At 40.3% G+C, this 18040-nt stretch overlaps 1 protein-coding gene across 1 annotated transcript in view; it reads left to right on the top strand.

Annotated features, from left to right (window-relative positions):
- Positions 1-18040, top strand: part of LOC121150356 (contactin-associated protein-like 5) — a 298680-nt gene that overhangs the window by 8132 nt on the left and 272508 nt on the right. Inside the window, exon 3 of the mRNA XM_040971200.1 lies at positions 795-988. Within this exon, the coding sequence (XP_040827134.1) occupies positions 795-988 (194 nt within the window). The remainder of the gene's footprint in view (positions 1-794; positions 989-18040) is intronic.

Raw genomic sequence — 18040 nt, 5'->3', positions numbered from 1 at the left:
GAGGCCCACTTGCATGTTTGAAGGCTGTTGCATGTCAAGTACACTGAATTACACATGATCCAACATAGCAGACTCTGTCAGGTTGCAGAGATTTCCAAAATCTTTATCCCTTCTTCCCTCCTGGATCTTTGTCTTACATTCCCTCTAGACATGGCTGCGTTTGCTCAGGGGTCCACCTTGCCATCTCTGTGGTTAGCAGGCTCCTTGACCACCTCCTGGGACACTATATATGCTGTGCTTCCATTTCCTCGTGTGAGGTTCCCTTAACCATCACATTAGGCATTTGTGCTTGTGTCTCCAGTGGACACCTGTTGTATGAAGTAATGTATGAATGAATAATATCCTTTAGTCACCAAGTCAGTGTCCTTTCAGCTTTTTTTTTTTTTTTGCACAATGGAATGCCTGGCCTATGATAGCTTCACAGTGAACATTTACAGAGACCAGGATAGCAGAGAAAAGAGAGGGAGAAACAAAACGGAAATCTGAAGGAAAGGAAAGAAGGAAGCGATGGAGAGAGAGGGAGAGAAGGAGAAAAGAAACAAACCCCACGAGGCATTTATATAAGTTGTAGCGGCTAAGGAAGAAAAGAAAAGGTGTAAGTGGTACAGCCTTTGTAATGAATCTTAAGCCGTGGCAGGAATTCAAATGGAGAAAGAGGAAGAAAAATGAGCTAGGAATATGCCAAGAGGTTAAGGACAGGGTCAGGGAAAAGTGGGGTCATTATATATTTTTGAACCTTGTAACGATGTAGGGCATTACTAGCACTCTCTTTGTGTGTCTCTGCTTTCACTCAGGAACTGGTGGTTGGTCCCCAGCTGACTCCAATGCCCAACAGTGGCTCCAGGTGGACCTGGGAAATCGAGTAGAGATCACAGCGGTGGCCACGCAGGGAAGATATGGAAGCTCCGACTGGGTGACGAGCTACAGCCTGATGTTCAGTGACACAGGACACAACTGGCAGCAGTACAGGCAGGAAAACAGCATCTGGGTAAGATCTGCTCTCTCTCTCGATGCACAAACTGCAAGTGCTCATGGTAACCAGTGAACATTTCTGCCATTTGACCATACACCCAATGTCAGTAATTCAGCCACTGTGGAGTGCACCTCCAGAAATAAGACACGTGGCAAGTGCTGTCTCCAACCCTGCTCACTCCCCAGGAAGCTACGGTGTCTCCTGCAAAATCTGGTTTTCCATTCCTGGAACCAGATAATTCACAGAATGAATCTCGACTTTCTCATCTGTACTGACAAATACATGGAGAAGTGTGCACTGTCTTTTAATTTCATGGTCCCAAGAACTTTTTGAAGTATAATTGTATATCACTGAATCTGTGAAGGAGATTGTGTTGACTCATTTATTGATTTGCTTGTTTGTGTAATGTATGCCAGGCATTTTTCATACACAACCAAACCAGCTTAGTTATTGCCACTTTATCAGAAGTTTCTTACTTCTGAATCCTGGTGAAGGGAAGCAAAACCACAATTTAAAGGGTTAAAATATTGTGATTCTCTGGTATGTCTTGAAGTCTGGTGTTGCAATGTCTCTAGCCTTGTTGTCGTTGCTGTTGCTTAAGACAGCTTTATCTATTCATGGTTTCTTCTGTTTCCAGATGAATTTTAGCCTTTTTTCTACTTCTGAGAGGAATATTATGATTTTGATTATAATTTTATTGGTGTCATGTTGAATATACAAATCATTTTGATATACAGTTTGGTATTAATACTTGTACTTCATGAATTAGGACAATTTTTTTTTCTATTGCTTTCTTCTTTTTCTTTCTTTATGTTTTGTAATTTTCAACATAGATAACCCACACATCATTAGGTTAATTTATTCCAAACTATTTAAACTCATTTCTAGCAATTGTGAATGGGACTGATATTATAAGTTCTTTTCAGCTAAGGCATTGTTTGTATGCACAAAAACTATTGACATTCTTATGCTGATTTTGTATCCTGTAAGTTTATCAAACTCTCAGAAATTTCAATAGTCTTCTAGTGGAATCTTTGGCTTCTCTGTAATCTGCAGAGATAGTTAGATGACCTCTTTTCCAATGTGTAGCCCTAAAGGCTCTGGCTGAAGCTTCCAGAGGCACACTGAGTAACAATGGTGAAAGTGAAAATATAAAATGTGGATTTATTCTGTCACTATAGATACACTTCAGTTTCTGGATGAAGGACAGTTTTTTTTTTGTCAAAATTGTAAAATAGAACTTTCTTTCTATAGTCCCAACCCCCTAAACTCCCAAGGATGCCTGAATTATTCAGTGAGGAAAGAGATCAAAGAGGGTAGAAAGCAAGTCACGTGCATGCAGCTTTAGAAGCCTGTGCACTGGGTAAGAGACCTATTTTATTTTTTGAGACTTGAGTTTGGGGAAAATCTGACCCTTTTTCCAAATGTACAGAAATTGGGAAGATTTGGTAATTGAGAGCACATTCGCTCCTTGTGAAAATCTTCCTAGGTACCTCCCCCCTTACATCATGGACAAAGATAATGCCAAATTACCATTGTCTAAAACTGCATGTGTTTGTGTTGACCTCAATTCTTCTGGAAAAAAAGGACCTATTTTAGATGAATTGCTATTTTTCCCATTGTTTATCTATCCCTTGGGTTTCTAATTAAGACTAAATAGAACACGAAAGGCAGATGGGGCAGACTATGCAATCTTTAGAACCTTGCAATCATCATATTGATTCTGGGTTGCTTGTAATATTAGGTTGCAATAGCTTTGGTTTTTCCTTATTTAAAAAATAGACCCTGCAGGACTTTTCTGTTTTTCTCTCCATCTTGAAGTCCCCATAGTTTTTGCAAGTTTGGGTCTCACTTCATTTTGAGTTTGAAATGAGAATTAGCTACGCTTTCCATTTTGTAGAACAATCTTCAGGTTTTGTCTTTTTTTTATAGTGTAGAAGTGATGGTGAGATAATTTGCTTTCACTGGCACTTTCAGTCTGAACTGGTGTTTTTCAGAAAATTTGTGGTTTTGGGTTGTTTTGTCTCAATTTTTGAAAACTTCCAGTCTCATTGTTGTCAGGACCAAGCACCCTGCTTTCAGTTGGCCCTCTATGCGAAGCTCTGTCTCAGCCACTTTTACCTTTTTCCTTGCTGCTGGTTTACTGTGCTTCCAAAAACAAACAAACAAACAAACAAATAAACAAACAAACAAAGAAACAAACAGCCACTTTGTGGTGGATCATATTTCCTATGCATGCATGCATGTGTGTATAGAGTTCTCTAGGTTTTTCAATCGATTGCTCCCTAGTTCCTAGCTAAGAATCTTTGGATTACAGCTGCCTTGCAAGTTACAATGGAAATTGCAAAAAGAAAGATGAGGCTTCACTGTGAGTCTGGTTTAGAACAGTAAAATTAAAGTCCCTCATAGCTCAGCATTTCCCCCTGACCCAAGTTGTTCTAACTCCACAGACAAAACTCTGCAGAAAAGGGGTGGGGGACCCACTGACAGGCCTTGTGAAAACAACGGCTGTCTTCACCCCAAACTAATATGATTCCCTGCATCCCTCTGAATATGCATTTATTCCCAAAGAGTGCCTGACTGCTTTCAATTGTTTTTCCATGATTCATACTAGAACTTTGCAACATGGGGTTTCATATCTTCAAGGAATAACATTCTCACACATTTACACATGTGGCGTTTAAACACATCACAGTCAATGTGTTGCCTTGAATATTAATATTCATGAGATGCTTTCCAGACTAGAGCAGATGTTTTGCTATCTTCCCTCCCTCCTCCCTACACACACACACACACACACACACACACACACACACACACACACACAAACAGCCTCTGCATTTGTGGTGGAATAGGATTCAGCAACCAATATCAGAGTAAGAAAGATTATCTGCTTAAAACCAATTTTCATAATCCATCCCTATTAAATTACTATTATTATTGGGAGGGAATAATCTTGAAGGCAGAATAGGGTAAGGACACACCTTAAATAGACAGAGAAACATTAGCCAGGGTGAAGCAGAGAGGGCACATCCCTGAAAATTGGATAGGACAGACTGATGGCATAGGGGTACCTGGAGATTGATAGACACAAGAAAGCAGTGGAGACAACAGTGTGGTGTTGCAGTGAACAGATACCTCAGTGGCATTCAGTGAGCACTGATCTGAACTTGACCAGCAGTTGGAGTGCTACCAGCAACCAGGTGGGAAGGAGATTCTCCAGGAACTCAGAAGGTGAATGCAGACCAAGAACTGTCCGTCCTGCTGATTGGTTTGATTTGACCAGGAGCAGAGACAGAGTGGCAGGTCCCGTGGGTGCTGTAGGGACTGGTAGATTTCACAGCCCAGACCTCCACTAGAGCAGAATTAAGCACTACTTTTGTATAAGGAGGCAAAGGCTACGGGACAGGACTATACAGTGCTAAGCTGGGAGTGAATTCCTTTCAGGCTCAGTGAATTGCAATGACATGGCATCCTATAGGTTCCACTCAAAATAGGTCGGGGTAGCCCTAACAGCTGACAGATGAAAAACTCCATGAGTGGTACATCAGGCACCATTTTGTATAGTGTGGCAAAGGCTTTAAGACTGCAGGGACGACAGTGAGCTGGGCATGTGCTGAGTTGGGAATAAACTCTCTGAGCTCAGTGCATTGCACTGGTCCCTCAGGGAAAATAACAATGACTTTGGCATCATGCAGGTCAAAATAGGTCCATGTGGCCAACAGATTCCAATAAGATCAGCACAACCAACAACCTATTTAGGGGACACTTGGTATCTCCCTAATCCTGGGAAATGCTTGCAAAGAAGTAGGGGAAAAGTTGTATAGACAATGATACAGCCTCAGCACAGGATTGTAGGAGGTAGAGAGTGGTGAGCCAGGAGCTGAGACTATGGAGACCATGGTGGAAAATTAACATAAGAGGCAAGGCGAAAACTCACTGGAGGGAATGACACAAGTGACTGTAGACAACAAACCTTGTACCACAATAAGTAAAACAGAATTGTTGACCTTTGAAGAGGTGACACAGCTTAGAAACCTGCCTTAGGACCTGGCGCAATAACCTAGTGGCTAAAGTCCTCACCTTGCATGTGTCAGGATCCCATATGGGCACCTGATCCAATCCTGGAAACCCTGCTTCCCATCCAGTTCCCTGCTTGTGGCCTGGGAAAGCAGTCCAGAATGGTCCAAAGCTTTGGGAGACCAGGGAGAGGCCCCTGTTTCCTGCCTTTGGGTCAGCACAGCTCTGGTTGTGGCAGCCACTTTGGGAGTGAAACAACAAATGGAAGATCTCGTCTATTTCTCCTCCTCTATATACCTGACTTTGCAATAAAAATAAAATAAATATTAAGAAGAAAAAAAAGAGAGAAGAGTCTGCTAACCAGAAGTATAATGACCAGGAGCAAAAGAAGAGACAGAGGAACAATAAATATTACTGAAGACTCTCCTGCAAAGGAGCAAAAGTCTTTGTCAACCTCAGAGCTACTGAGGAATACATTGAGAAAATAGGGGATAAAGAATTCAGAAAAATCATAGTAAAGCTTATTTATCAACAATGAGAAGCACATATAGGAGCTAAAGGAATTTAAAGAATATGCCACTCAGGAAATAACAACACTGAAACAAAATCAAGCTGAGTTACTGGAAATGAAAAATGCAATAAAGCAAATTAAGAATTAAATGGAAAGTCTCAATAATAGAATGAAGGAGGCAGAATTAAGAATCTTAGAACTGGAAGATATTTCTTGTCACAATGGGGAAACAATAAAAAAGCTGGAAGCAGAGCTGGGTCAAGCTAAAAAAGTGTTCAAGAATTAAGAGACACAATTAAAAGGCCAAATGTAAGCGTTACGGGAGTCCCAGAAGGTGTAGAAAGAGATGCTGTGTGATAAGTGTATTTAATGAAATAATAAAAGCAAATTTCCCTAATCTGGAGAAAGAATTGGGAAACAACATCCAGATGGGGCACAGAACTCCCAAAAGGGTTGACCAAAAGCAACCTTCACCACCACATGTGATAATCAAGCTCTCTTCAATCAAACACAAGGAAACGGTCCTTAAATGTACTCATGAAAAAAGTCAATTGACTTATAGAGGAACTGCGATCAAACTCACAGCTTACCTCTCACAGGAAACTCCATAGGCCAAAAGAGAATGGAGTGACATGTTGCAGATTCTGAAAGCGAAAAAATTGTCATCCCAGAATAATGTACCCAGCAAAACTTTCCTTTGTCTTTGAAAATGAGATAAAATTCTTCAACAGTAAATTTAAAAGAACATGCCTCTTCCAAACTTACCCTATAAATGATACTGAAAGGTGTTCTCTTGACAAAGAAGAATAGCACTAACGAAAACCAAAGGCAAATGTGAAGAACATCCCAGTAAAATAACAACAGAAGACGATGAGGTACCACCTAACACCAGTAAGATTGGCCCACATAAAAAAGAACACCAACGACACTTGTTGGCGAGGATGCGGGGAAAAGGGAACCCTACTCCACTGCTGCTGGAGCTGCAAGTTAGTACAGCCTTTATGGAAATCAGTCTGGAGAACACTCAAACAACTCAAAATCTGCATACCATATGACCCAGCAATAGCACTCCTAGGAATATATCCAAAACACCTGTTATACGACAAACCAACATGCATCCCTATGTTCACAGCAGCACAATCAGTAATTGCAAAAACATGGAAGCAACCAAAATGCCCATCAGCAGAAGATTGGATAAGAAAGCTTTGGTTCATCTACTCCATGGAATACCACTCAGCTATTAAAAAAAACAAAATGCAGTTCTTTGTGGCTAAATGAGCCCAACTGGAAACTATAATGCTAAGGGAAATGAGCGAATCCCAAAAGGTTAGATACCACATGTTTGCCTTGATTTAACCTGTAATTTTGGTTTGGTTGTTTGTTATTTTTTGAACCTGTCATTGACACTGTCTCAACCCAGATGTTTTGAAGAATTGAACTTGCATTATTTTTAACATATTGTTTACCTAATACTATGTCAATTAATTCCATAACGTTGTATATTGATGCTGATGTTTTGTTGGGGATTTTAACTGACCGGAACTTTACTCTGTTAGCTCTACCTTCAGACCAGAGAAGGTCTCCCCAAGAGGCCACTGAACTTATCTGGACAATAAGATGCTGGACTTTATGCTAGGTATATGCTTGCAATGAAGGAATCTCAACTGAACTTGAACTGTGGTTATGCAGCAAGGTGGAGGAATCCACTATCGGGGGAGGGGTATAGGAGGGGTGGGGGGAATTCCCAGTGCCTATAAAACTGTATCACATAATACTATGTTAATAACAATTTCAAAAAAAACAACAAACAAAAAAATATCTGCCTTTCCAAGAAAAATACACTTTGCTTAAAACAAAAAACAAAAAACAAAAAACAAAACCAACCTATTGAAAAGATGACAGGATCAAATCATCCCCAATGTGAATAGCTTAAATTCATCAATCAAATGTCAAAAATTAGTAGACTGGATTTAAAAAATGAAACATATCCATTTCTTACTTATAGGATACAGATTTCACCAATAAACATCAGTGGAAACAGTGTTTCATAGATACTGAGTTTTTGCTTTTAGTTACATTTCTTCAAAACACTTTCTCATTAAATTGCTCACTGGCTCACAGATCACACAGTGGCATTGTTTTATTCATGAAGGTTCTTGATTTTCTTTTTCGTTTCTTCAGTGACACATTAGTCATTTAGTACCATGTCTGTTAACTTTATGGTGTTATAAGTTTCTATTTTTTTCTTCCTGCTGTTGATTTTGTTTTGTGGCTTTTCATTTAAGGGGATGTATAGTAATTGTGTAATGGAGACTATCATATCTAGTAGCATGTTATTTAACTTCATGGCATTGTTAATTTCTATTTTTGTCCCTATTGTTGATTTTGTTTTGTGGCTTTTCATTTAAGGGGATGTATAGAAACTGTGTAGTGGAGGTTATCATATCCAGATGTGAAGATACAATGCAGTATGCATCTCTACTTCCAGACCAAAAATGGACTCCTGATGAAACTGTTTACTATATTTTGACAATAGGATGCTGAACACTCTGCCATTGTCCAGGATCCAACGATGGACTTATGACTCTTTATGAACAGCTATACTATAGTAATAATATAGGGGAACTCAGTGAGCTGAGGTGGAGGGGATTTGCGAAGGGGATAAGGGAAATCTCAGGGCTTATGGAACTATATCATGAAATGATAATAATAATAATAAATGGAAAAACTTCAAAAAAGAAAAAAATTGCTATTGTGATTAAGTACTTGCAGTTTCACTGGAAAGTACAGGACTGATCTTGTGTTTCTCAGCATGCACCAATTGCTTTGTCCAGGTGGGAGAGCATCCCTCTCTCTCTCCCTTCTGACTACAGGACGACCCTCTGCTGCTAGGATAGATCCCTGAAGTCAAGAGGAGAACTGATGATTACCACTTTGTCACCCTAGGTTTAATTTGAAAAGGAGTCTCCATTTAGTGACTCAGCAACTTTTCAGAAAATAATTCATGAGCTTATAGTAGAAGCAATAGCTTTCTTTCTTTTTTTTCCAAATATTGAAACAACAGTGAGACAGAACATTCAGTATTTTATTATTATTAATTCTTAAAGAAGTATTTTATTTATTTGAGAGGCAGAGGGACAGAAAGAAAGAGAAGGAGTGAGAGATTCCCAAATGTCTGTTATATCCCCTATCAAGGATTGAATTTGGGAGCCAGGAATTCAGTCCAGGTCTCTCCCATGGCTGGCAGGAATCTAAGTGCCGGAACCACTGCTGTTGCTTCCCAGTGTCTGCAGTGGTAAGATCATAGAGTTGGGAGATGGAGCCAGAGATCACACAAGGCACTTTGACATGCCATGCAATTGTTTTAACCACAGACTAAATTCCCATGTCTGGGATCGTTTTATTGTGACCTGCACGTCATAGGTATCTGTTTTGATTGAGGAGGGCAGAGAAAATCTACCTGCAAAAAAACCTGGCCCAGAAAATCAGGCACCCCTAACGTTGTTTTATTTGATTGTGATTTAGGGTGTCTGCCATCTATGGGGCTCATTTGGCATGAATGAATCAAGGAGGCATTAGTGCATTAGAGGAAATATAAACACATGGTTAGGCACACACACACACACACACACACACACACACGGAGGAGATAAGCACAATACAAAAGTAGAGTGTTAAGTTCCTGCCTTGTCAGTAGAGTAAGTGCCAAGAACTTTATCCCTACAAGTTATTTTGATTCAGTTCTATCTTTATTCTAACAATCCCTTTAATAACACTGTTATATAACTGAAGAGTAGGGATTCAATAATGGAAAAAAAGAAGAACCTAAGGATCAACCAAGTAGGCATGGCTGAGTTAGGCATGCTCCAGACAGCTCAGTTGATGTGTGTATAGGGAAGAACCTGAGTATCAAGGACAGGAACAAGTGGAGACAACATGTCCCATATCCAGGTCATCCTGAGTGTGGCTTTGCTTCTCCTTGTCCTTCCCATACCTGGGCCTCTTCCCCAATCCTTTGTACCTTGTGCAAATTTCTGGATGCTGTTGTATTTTCAGACACTGAGGATTAAAGTACAGGGATGTGCAGGAGGCTTGGAAGGGATGCCCGAAACCTCCTTAATAAACAGGTGACTTAAGGGAAGATGCAGTGTTTGCCAGTCAAGCTCTGCTTGTAGACCAGAGCTTTGGTCCTCCTCCATTCAACAGGTTGTGTCTGCATGATTCTTACTCAGAAACACTGAAGTTGCTTCTTGGTCTGTGTCAGACACACACGGGCACCTGTGTTGGATCACAGGTGGGAACCTGCTCGCTCTGCCTCACTGAGCCAGACCAGCTTCTCCTTGGGTCATATGCAGAGAAAAATCTGCCCAAGAAGACTCAGGCTGACACTGTGCACTGTGAGGACTGCTCCACTCCCAGTCCAGTTCCTTGATAATATACTTGGGGTAGCATGAGAACATGGCAGAATGCTTAAATCTGCACTTAAGTAGCAGGCTGGGATGAAGCTCCAAGCTGCAGGCTTCAAGTTGGCCCAGTCTTGCAACTATGAATTTAAAATGAATAAATATTTGAGAAAACTCCAGGGCTATGGCTCCTTCTGCATAGGTATTTTAACATATTATTGATTTCTTTATACACTTCTTCCTTCCACATAATGTGTTCCCTTTCTAAGACAGATTTGCCATTTCATCAATAATTGATGAGACAGTTAAATGACAGCTTGATAAATGGCTTTGTCATTTTTATGTAATGAAAAGCCAAGTTATACTGTAAATTCCATATCCTCTGTCCTGGGATTCCTATGTGGCCACCAGTTCTAATCCTGGCAGCCCTGCTTCCTATCCAACTCCCTGCTTGTGTCCTGGGAAAGCAGTCGAGGACAGCCCAAGGATTTGGGACTCTGGACCATGTGGGAGACCTGGAAGAAGCTCCTGTCTCCTGGCTTTGGATTGGCTCAGCTCCAGCCATTCCAGCCACTTGCACAGTGAATCAGTGGATGGAAGATCTTCCTCTCTATCTCTCCTATTCTCTGTATATCTTACTTTCCAATAGAAATAAATGAATCTTTAAAAAAAAAGAATGGTCCTGGGAAATATGACCAGGTACTTTGATATGGGCTGTAGGAGTCTCAAGGGGCATCTTAGCCTCTGTGTCCAATTCCTTCTCCTTAACTTGTATGTATTCGTAGTTACAAATGTAAATATATGTGGTATATATATACATATATACATTTATGAGCACATATGTTTAAATTTTAGCATACTTCATCCTGATTTCTTCTTAAATACAAATTCTGATTTTTCTTTGTGTAACTTTTTAAAAACTATAATAGAAGGAACTGTAATATTTTCATTTTGTAGTGAAGTCTTTGTGTTGCAATCAGATGCAACATTATTGACAATATAGGATTTTTTCACAATCACTTTGAGGTTGCATTACTAGTCATCAACATCTTACTAGAGTACAGACAGTGTAGACAGGAAAGAACATGGTTTCTATTGTCTTCGTGGACACTGTCTGCTTTCGAAACCCTGACACTCCAGGTCGTGGCATAAAGACAGAACAACCAAGCTGAATTTAAACATTTGCACCGGAGGTGACATCAACCTTGTCCTGTATCCACAATAAGTATATTTCTGTAAAGACGTGTGGCATTTGGTCTATCTAAGATTCAATGGCACCATTTGGGGTCGTTGCAAATGGATCGTTGGGATGTGGCTTGCGTTGCTTGTCTTTTTTTTTTTTCATTTTTCCCTAAATCTACCTTTCTCACTTAAGAAATAATTATACTAGCAACATATTTTGTGTGTCTAATTTTTTTTAAAAAAAGATTCATTTATTTTTATTGGAAAGTCAGATCTACAGAGAGGAGGAGAGGCTGAGAGGAAGATCTTCTAGTTGGTCACCATGGCTGGAACTGAGCCAATCTCAGCCAGGAGCTTTGTCTGGATCTCCCACACAGGTGCAAGGTTCCAAGGCTTTGGGGACATGTTTGACTGCTTTCCCAGGCCACAAGCAGGGAGCTGGATAGGAAGCAGGGCGGCCTGGATTAGAACTTGTATCCATATGGGATCCTGGTGTGTTCAAGGCAAGGACTTTAGCTGCTAGGCTACTGCACAGGACATTTGTGTGTTTACTTTAACAGCATTTGTTCTGAAAAGTTTATGAACTCAATCATGCAAAGAAGAGATTATCTTCAGTGAAAGATCAACTAATAAGGTCCCTGGAATTAATCATGAGCCCTGCTCCAACGTGAGAACTGGGGCAGAAATTTAAAGAAAGACATCAGGGCGTAAGTCCTTGACCTTCCCACCAGCAAAGAGCAGTCACAAAATAGAAATTAGCTACTTAAACACGGATAGGCCAGCTGCTTTAGTTTAAAATGGAGCTATCACAAATCTTTGAGACAACTTAAATTTTTCCTTCTGTTAGCTACATGACCTCTGATAAAAGACCACATTAAAATTTAGGGAGTGTCTTGCTCCGTTGTCCTAGACTTTGTTTGATTTCCTTATTTAAACAAGAAAAGAAATGAAATAAAAGAATGCATTTTAGGAATCGTAGGACATTACTTGTTAGAGTGTTTGGTGGACTGGATAATGATAAGGGAGTTGAATTAATTGTGCTTCATGTAGAGTGACATTTGTTTATCTATCAGTAGATGCTGTTCTGTTATTAACCTGTAACATTGTTCTGCAGATTTAGATAAGGAGATGAGAGGAGGAGAAAAATTTGGATTGAAACTGAATCTCTTTCAGTTTAAATATACTTAGTCAAACTCTCCTGTCTGGGTGGGTTTGGAACATGAACTTTGGATTTATGCCAAACTGAGCTTATGAACTGTGTCACCCTGAGCAGCATTTTGTCTTTCTGAGCCCTGGGGCTCATATCTGTAAACAATATTTGTTAAACTTCCGTTAGAGTGAGCCAAGAACTTACTGAAGTTAGTTATGTAGATGTTCCCAACATATATAAAATGCTGAAATTATAGTATCTGAATCATTTTTAAAAGAAAATTTGGTTACTGACAAGAATGTGTCAGAATCCCAAAAGGCACCTCTCTGCCCTTGAGTGTGCAATGCCAAATGTCTTCAAGTAACCCTGCCCATGATCCCATGCATTTTCCTGGGACAGGGCCATTACAGGTATTCATGATATTCTCTTACCTGAGAGTAAGAGGGTTCAAGGTCTCTGGGTCTTCCAAAGGAGTTATCATTCCCCTTCTGGATGATGATGCTCTCTTTGCCCCCAGCATAGGTGATGCCTTTCCATCAGTATCCATGTTGACTGAGAGGCATGATGGAGTGGGTCTGGGCACAAGGATATCACCTGCAGGACTAGGAATCGAGTAACAAACCTGCTTTAAGATACGCATTTTGTTGTAGTCCTATCTCAGGTGTTTTTTTTTTTTTAATATATAACACATTTGCTACTCAATACCATGTCAACTAATTCCATAATGTTGTAAATTGTTGTTGATGTTATGTTGTGGATTTTAATTGATTGGGATGACACTCTGCCAGCTCTGCCTTCATATCAGAGATGGTCTCCCCAAGAAACCATTGAATTTATCTGGACAATAAGATGCTGGACTCTATGCTTGCAATGAAAGAATCTTGACTGGATTTGAGCTGTAATACTATAATAAGGTGGAGGAATGCAGCATGGGGAGGGGTTGGGGGAATACCAGAGCCTATGAAACAGTGTCACACAATGCAATGTAATTAATAATAGAAAAAGAATCATCCCTTAAAAAAATAAAATCAGGACTTGGTTGAGGATGTATGTATCCTGCATTGGCATCTTGTTGAAGGTCCAGTCCAGACTCTCAAGGACCGTTCATGATCTCTCTCTCTTTTCTTAACACAAGATCACATCAGAGCCATTGGGTAATTGTTTCAGAGTGAATTTGCTATCATCAAAGAATATGAATCTATCTGTGCAGCAAGTGATGGAGTTCAACTTCCAGAGGTATAAGCTGATTTCACAATTTGTGTTACTGATGACATAGGTTTCTCAAACTCTTCACTAATCACATAGAAGATTAAACAAAGGTTACCAGGCAAGTAAAGCCCAGATCCAGCAGGTTTCAAGAAATGATGGAGTAGATACATCCCCAAAACACATTTTTAACTTGTACATAAATAGATTTGAAATGTATTGGGGAGCATCACCGTCATGTTCATATGACCTAGAATCTCGGATTGTGACTTTATTTGGAAGGTGATCTTGGCTGGTGTGAGTGAAGATTGCAAAGGGAGCTTGATTTAGAATTCAGGCAGGCACTATGCGCAGCACTTGATATCTGTATCCGAAGAGAAGACAGAGTCACACCGGCAGTGAAGAAAGAGCAGAGAGCAGATTGGTAATGCATCTGCCAGGAGACAAGAGAAACTCAGAAGAGGCAAGAAAAGGTTCTTCACTAGAGCTTTCTGAAGCCCTTGGCCCTGCTTGCAGCTCCACCTTGAACATCTGCCCTTCAGAACTAGCAGAGGGCATTTTCATCTGTTTTAAGCCCTCAGTGTGTTGATGATGCTTTACGGAAGCTTTGGGAAGCTCATACCCTTTATGCGTGGGTTCATGGCATCTCCTAGGACTCAACACAGAACACTCAACTGCTTTGCTGGAATTTGGGCTGTAAGGTTGCACAGGGCAGCTCATGTCCATACTCTCCTGGTACCAGCACACACAGCACAATGCCACTGCTGGCTCCTCATTTCCATATATCTACATCATCAAGCCTTTGCTCATTATAAGACCGTCACCTAGATATCTTCAGCAATCCTTCCGCGCGTCTCATTTCTCCCACCTTCATGTCTGGAATGCCTTTATTTTTTATCTTTTGCAAGATGCAAAATCTAATTCCATGCTCCAGTGAAGTCCCACTGATTCTACTGATCCATGTACAAGGGGTTTCTTCCACATCTGAGCTTCCTTTTCAGCATATTAGGTAATTTGGGACTTAAAGAAAATCCCTATCTATATTTTGTTTAGCCATAATCCTATCAGTTATTATTCTGTTATGGTTGATCTTGTCCATAAAGTTAATAGAGAATTCTAAAACAAACAAACAAACAAAAAACAAACAACAACAACAACAACAACAAAAACCCCACACGCACAGTGCAGGTTTTTTTCCTTATCTGTATGCATCTTGTTTGGCTTTGTACAAAGTAGACATTCAATAGTAAGTTGTTGATCATTGGATCTGGCATTCTTATTCCATAGCAGTAAAACTGAAATGTTCTCTAAAATTAGTTTTCCATTATGATAGATTTGACTTGAAAAGCATGGAATTGATGCATTTACTGAGGATTATCTTTTGCTCACTACTCATTAAAGCTTTGGAATACAAATATTCATGGGGACAGAAAAATCATTAAATCTGAGTGGGAAAGGGATCCAGGCAAATGGTCTGGTGCAAAGAGAGCACCCACCACAAAGCAGAGTGCGTGGCAGGGTGGCTGCAGGTCTGCTCTATGAGCTGTCTTGGAGAATGCATCCCAGGATTATCAGAGCATGGAAGATGTTGCTGTCCCTCATTAATTCACCCTCTGTAAAAATAATGTCTACAAGAAATTGGCCTTAGGATATGCTATTTGCAAGTGACCAGAGATGGTCCAACAGGCATTTCATGGGAGCAGTGATGTTTGTGTGAATGATAATGCTGAGGAAATTTGTACCTTGTTACAGCTCATCTGGAAGATTTTGAACCCATTGCCTAGATGTGTAACATGGCTGCTTTTGTGCATAAGGTCTGGACAAATCCGAGATAATGTTCTGGGTCCCATTCGATGTTTTGGACATGAAGTGTTTTTTCTCGCTCTTTATTATTTGCAGACTATACAACAGTGCTGGGTGTTGAAAGTTATAGGCCCACTGGGACCATCTGCACACACGCAGTAGGAAGAGCTTGGCCTTTCGGTTGATTCCCAATACTCCAAGAACATGTGTGGGTCTGTAGCTGTGATGTCATCCCCCTGCTTCAGGAACATCCAGCAGAGAAAAAGAAACATTTCAGCAGAAAAGGCTCCACATGCATCTACTTTTAAAATAGGCATGGCTTTCTATCATCACTAAGTGTCTTTGAATAAGCTTAAATGTATGTATCAACACTTAACAAACATTAGTGAGTGATTCTAAATCTACCTTAAGTAGCGTTTATAACTTTTTATTTTCTATTTTTTGTTTTGTATTTGCATTTTACTGTTATTTTCCATGATGCAGTCTGTAACTATAAAGGCTTCCTCCTCTACTTTCTATTTTTCTTTTCCCCTTCCCCACCCTCCCAATACCCCCCGTATTATTACAATAGTATAGTCTTCCCACAAGTCCAACATTTTGCTGTTTAAATGTATCAGGGTATTGTAGATAGAGCCAATTGTAGAAAAACTAGTATCATGTTGTCAAGGTAATTTTTTAATTTGTCTATTTCTTGATTTATTTGTGACATTTCATTTAAATTTTGTAAGAACATTGCAAAACTCACTCTATGGAAACTTAGTAAATGAAGTAGTCATCTGACAAGCAATACAAGATAGAAGTATGATTTGTTTGATTGTTTGACTCTAATAATGAGAGGTAATCTGTTCCTTGTGTTGAGGTTTATTCAAATGTACCGGCCTCTATGCTAATCCCTTCTGCAGCTAAGATGTCCTCAGCCAGCCTTGCGATATTGTTTGTTTCCAGTAGAAGTAATAATCTCATTTGCCCAATGATTCCTCATGAAATGTGTACTGTGTTTTTTGTTGAAATTGTCTTTTTATTTGTCTCTTTTTCAAATGAAGATGAATTTTGAGAGGAGGCAGAAATGGTAACTCTCATAAAATATCAATACTCAAGCTGGTGAAAAGCAGTGGTGGCCACAGTAATGGCATTTACACATGTGCTCATCCTTGACCACACACACATCCAGTGTGTCTGAGGTCCCAGCATCCAGGGGGAGTTCTCTTCCCCAGGAGAGGACCAGCCGACTGTTGCCTGCCACTGTATGGGCCTATAATGTGGCTACCCTAAGTGGGAGTATGTGGCAAGATGCTGTTTCTGCAGTGACATTTCCTTCCTTCTTGGCTGTCAAAGAGAGGCTGTTCAGGTGCCAGCGCTCCCTCATGCTCTCACATCAGACAAAACTTGCTGTGCACACAGCTGCAGAGGTGCAGGTTTAATACAAGCAGGGTTTCCTGAACAGACGGTGTCAGGGAGGCAGGGACAGATCACACAACTCTGTTTCACTTTGCTCACTGGGCACTTGGGGAGTTGTTTAAAACTCAGCCTACTCTAAAGTGAAATACAATGTCTTTTAAAGCAATATGAAATAAACATATGAAGTAAATCAGCGAATGACTCGTGTAAAAGAAGCATCTCTCCACAGCAAAATGAATCACATGTGATGCCAATATAATGGAACGGATCGAAGGCATAGCAGGCTTTGCAAGGAGAAGCATTGCCTTTGCTCACGTTGATGTTGTCTGTGGAATACAAACAGCACTCTAAAAACAAACTGGAGCATCAGACATGGTAGTTTTTTATTCTCCAGTCATCATTACTTCTAATTACTGCTACCAAACTGGGCAGATAATTTTCAGATCACTGAGAATAATCTAGCTTTTTGCTGTTGTATGTGGCGCTTTTTTTTTAAAATTGGAAAGTCAGATTTATATAGGAAAGGAGAGACAAACCGAAATATCTTCCATCTTCTGTTTCACTCTGCAAGTGGACACAATGACCAGAGCTGAGCTGATCTGAAACCAGGAGCCAGGAGCTTCGTCCAGGTCTCCCACATAGGAGCAGGATCCCAAAGTTTTGGGCCTCTTTCTACTGCTTTCTGAAGGCCACAAGCAGGGAGCTAGATGGGAAGTGGAGGAGCTGTGATGGAATTAGAAATGGCATGCTTATGGGATTGTTGCAGATGCAAAGAGAAGACATGTGTGTGTGTGTGTGTGTGCGTGTGTGTGTGTGATATATATATTTTTAACAAAGATAGCCTTAATCTCCCCCAAAGTGTTCTGGGAAGCACTCACAGATAGGAAAGGGACGCCTTCAGTGAGACCCAGACTCTGTATCTGGGAGGTTACAGGTGGAGTGCCACGGCTATGAAGGATTAAGCCCTGTTTCAAGAGATTTCCAGTGTGCTTGTTTTAAAAATGCGTACAGCACTAGCCCTGCCTTTCTTCCATTCCCTATAAGCAGATGTGTGCTCAAGGGTCTCTATAATAAAAGTACAGGGCCAACTCTGTGCAATAAGCCCTTTTCAAAAGTGAGTTTGATTTTCGCTGCAGTACACATGGATGCCAGTAATATAAACCTCATGAGAGATGCTATATCATCGGTCTGAACCGTAAGTCCCATAAGTGGTGTTTAGTAGAAAATGCAAGGGTCCCTCTCTACCATGACACTTTGGAAACAAGCCATTTCACTGTGGGATTTATGTTATTAGGCAAGGGCAGATAAGGTCTAGCCAGTGTTTCTCATGGTTTTGGAACTGAATGGTTATTCCTTCTCCTAGACATGGAAAGGGTTAAAAAAAGAGAAGCCAT

The sequence above is a fragment of the Ochotona curzoniae genome, unplaced genomic scaffold (genome assembly GCF_017591425.1).
Source record: "Ochotona curzoniae isolate NIBS_2020 unplaced genomic scaffold, NIBS_Ocur_1.0 scaffold_4953, whole genome shotgun sequence".
Classification (NCBI taxonomy): Eukaryota; Metazoa; Chordata; class Mammalia; order Lagomorpha; family Ochotonidae; genus Ochotona; species Ochotona curzoniae.
This window is presented reverse-complemented; position numbering and strand designations above follow the sequence as displayed.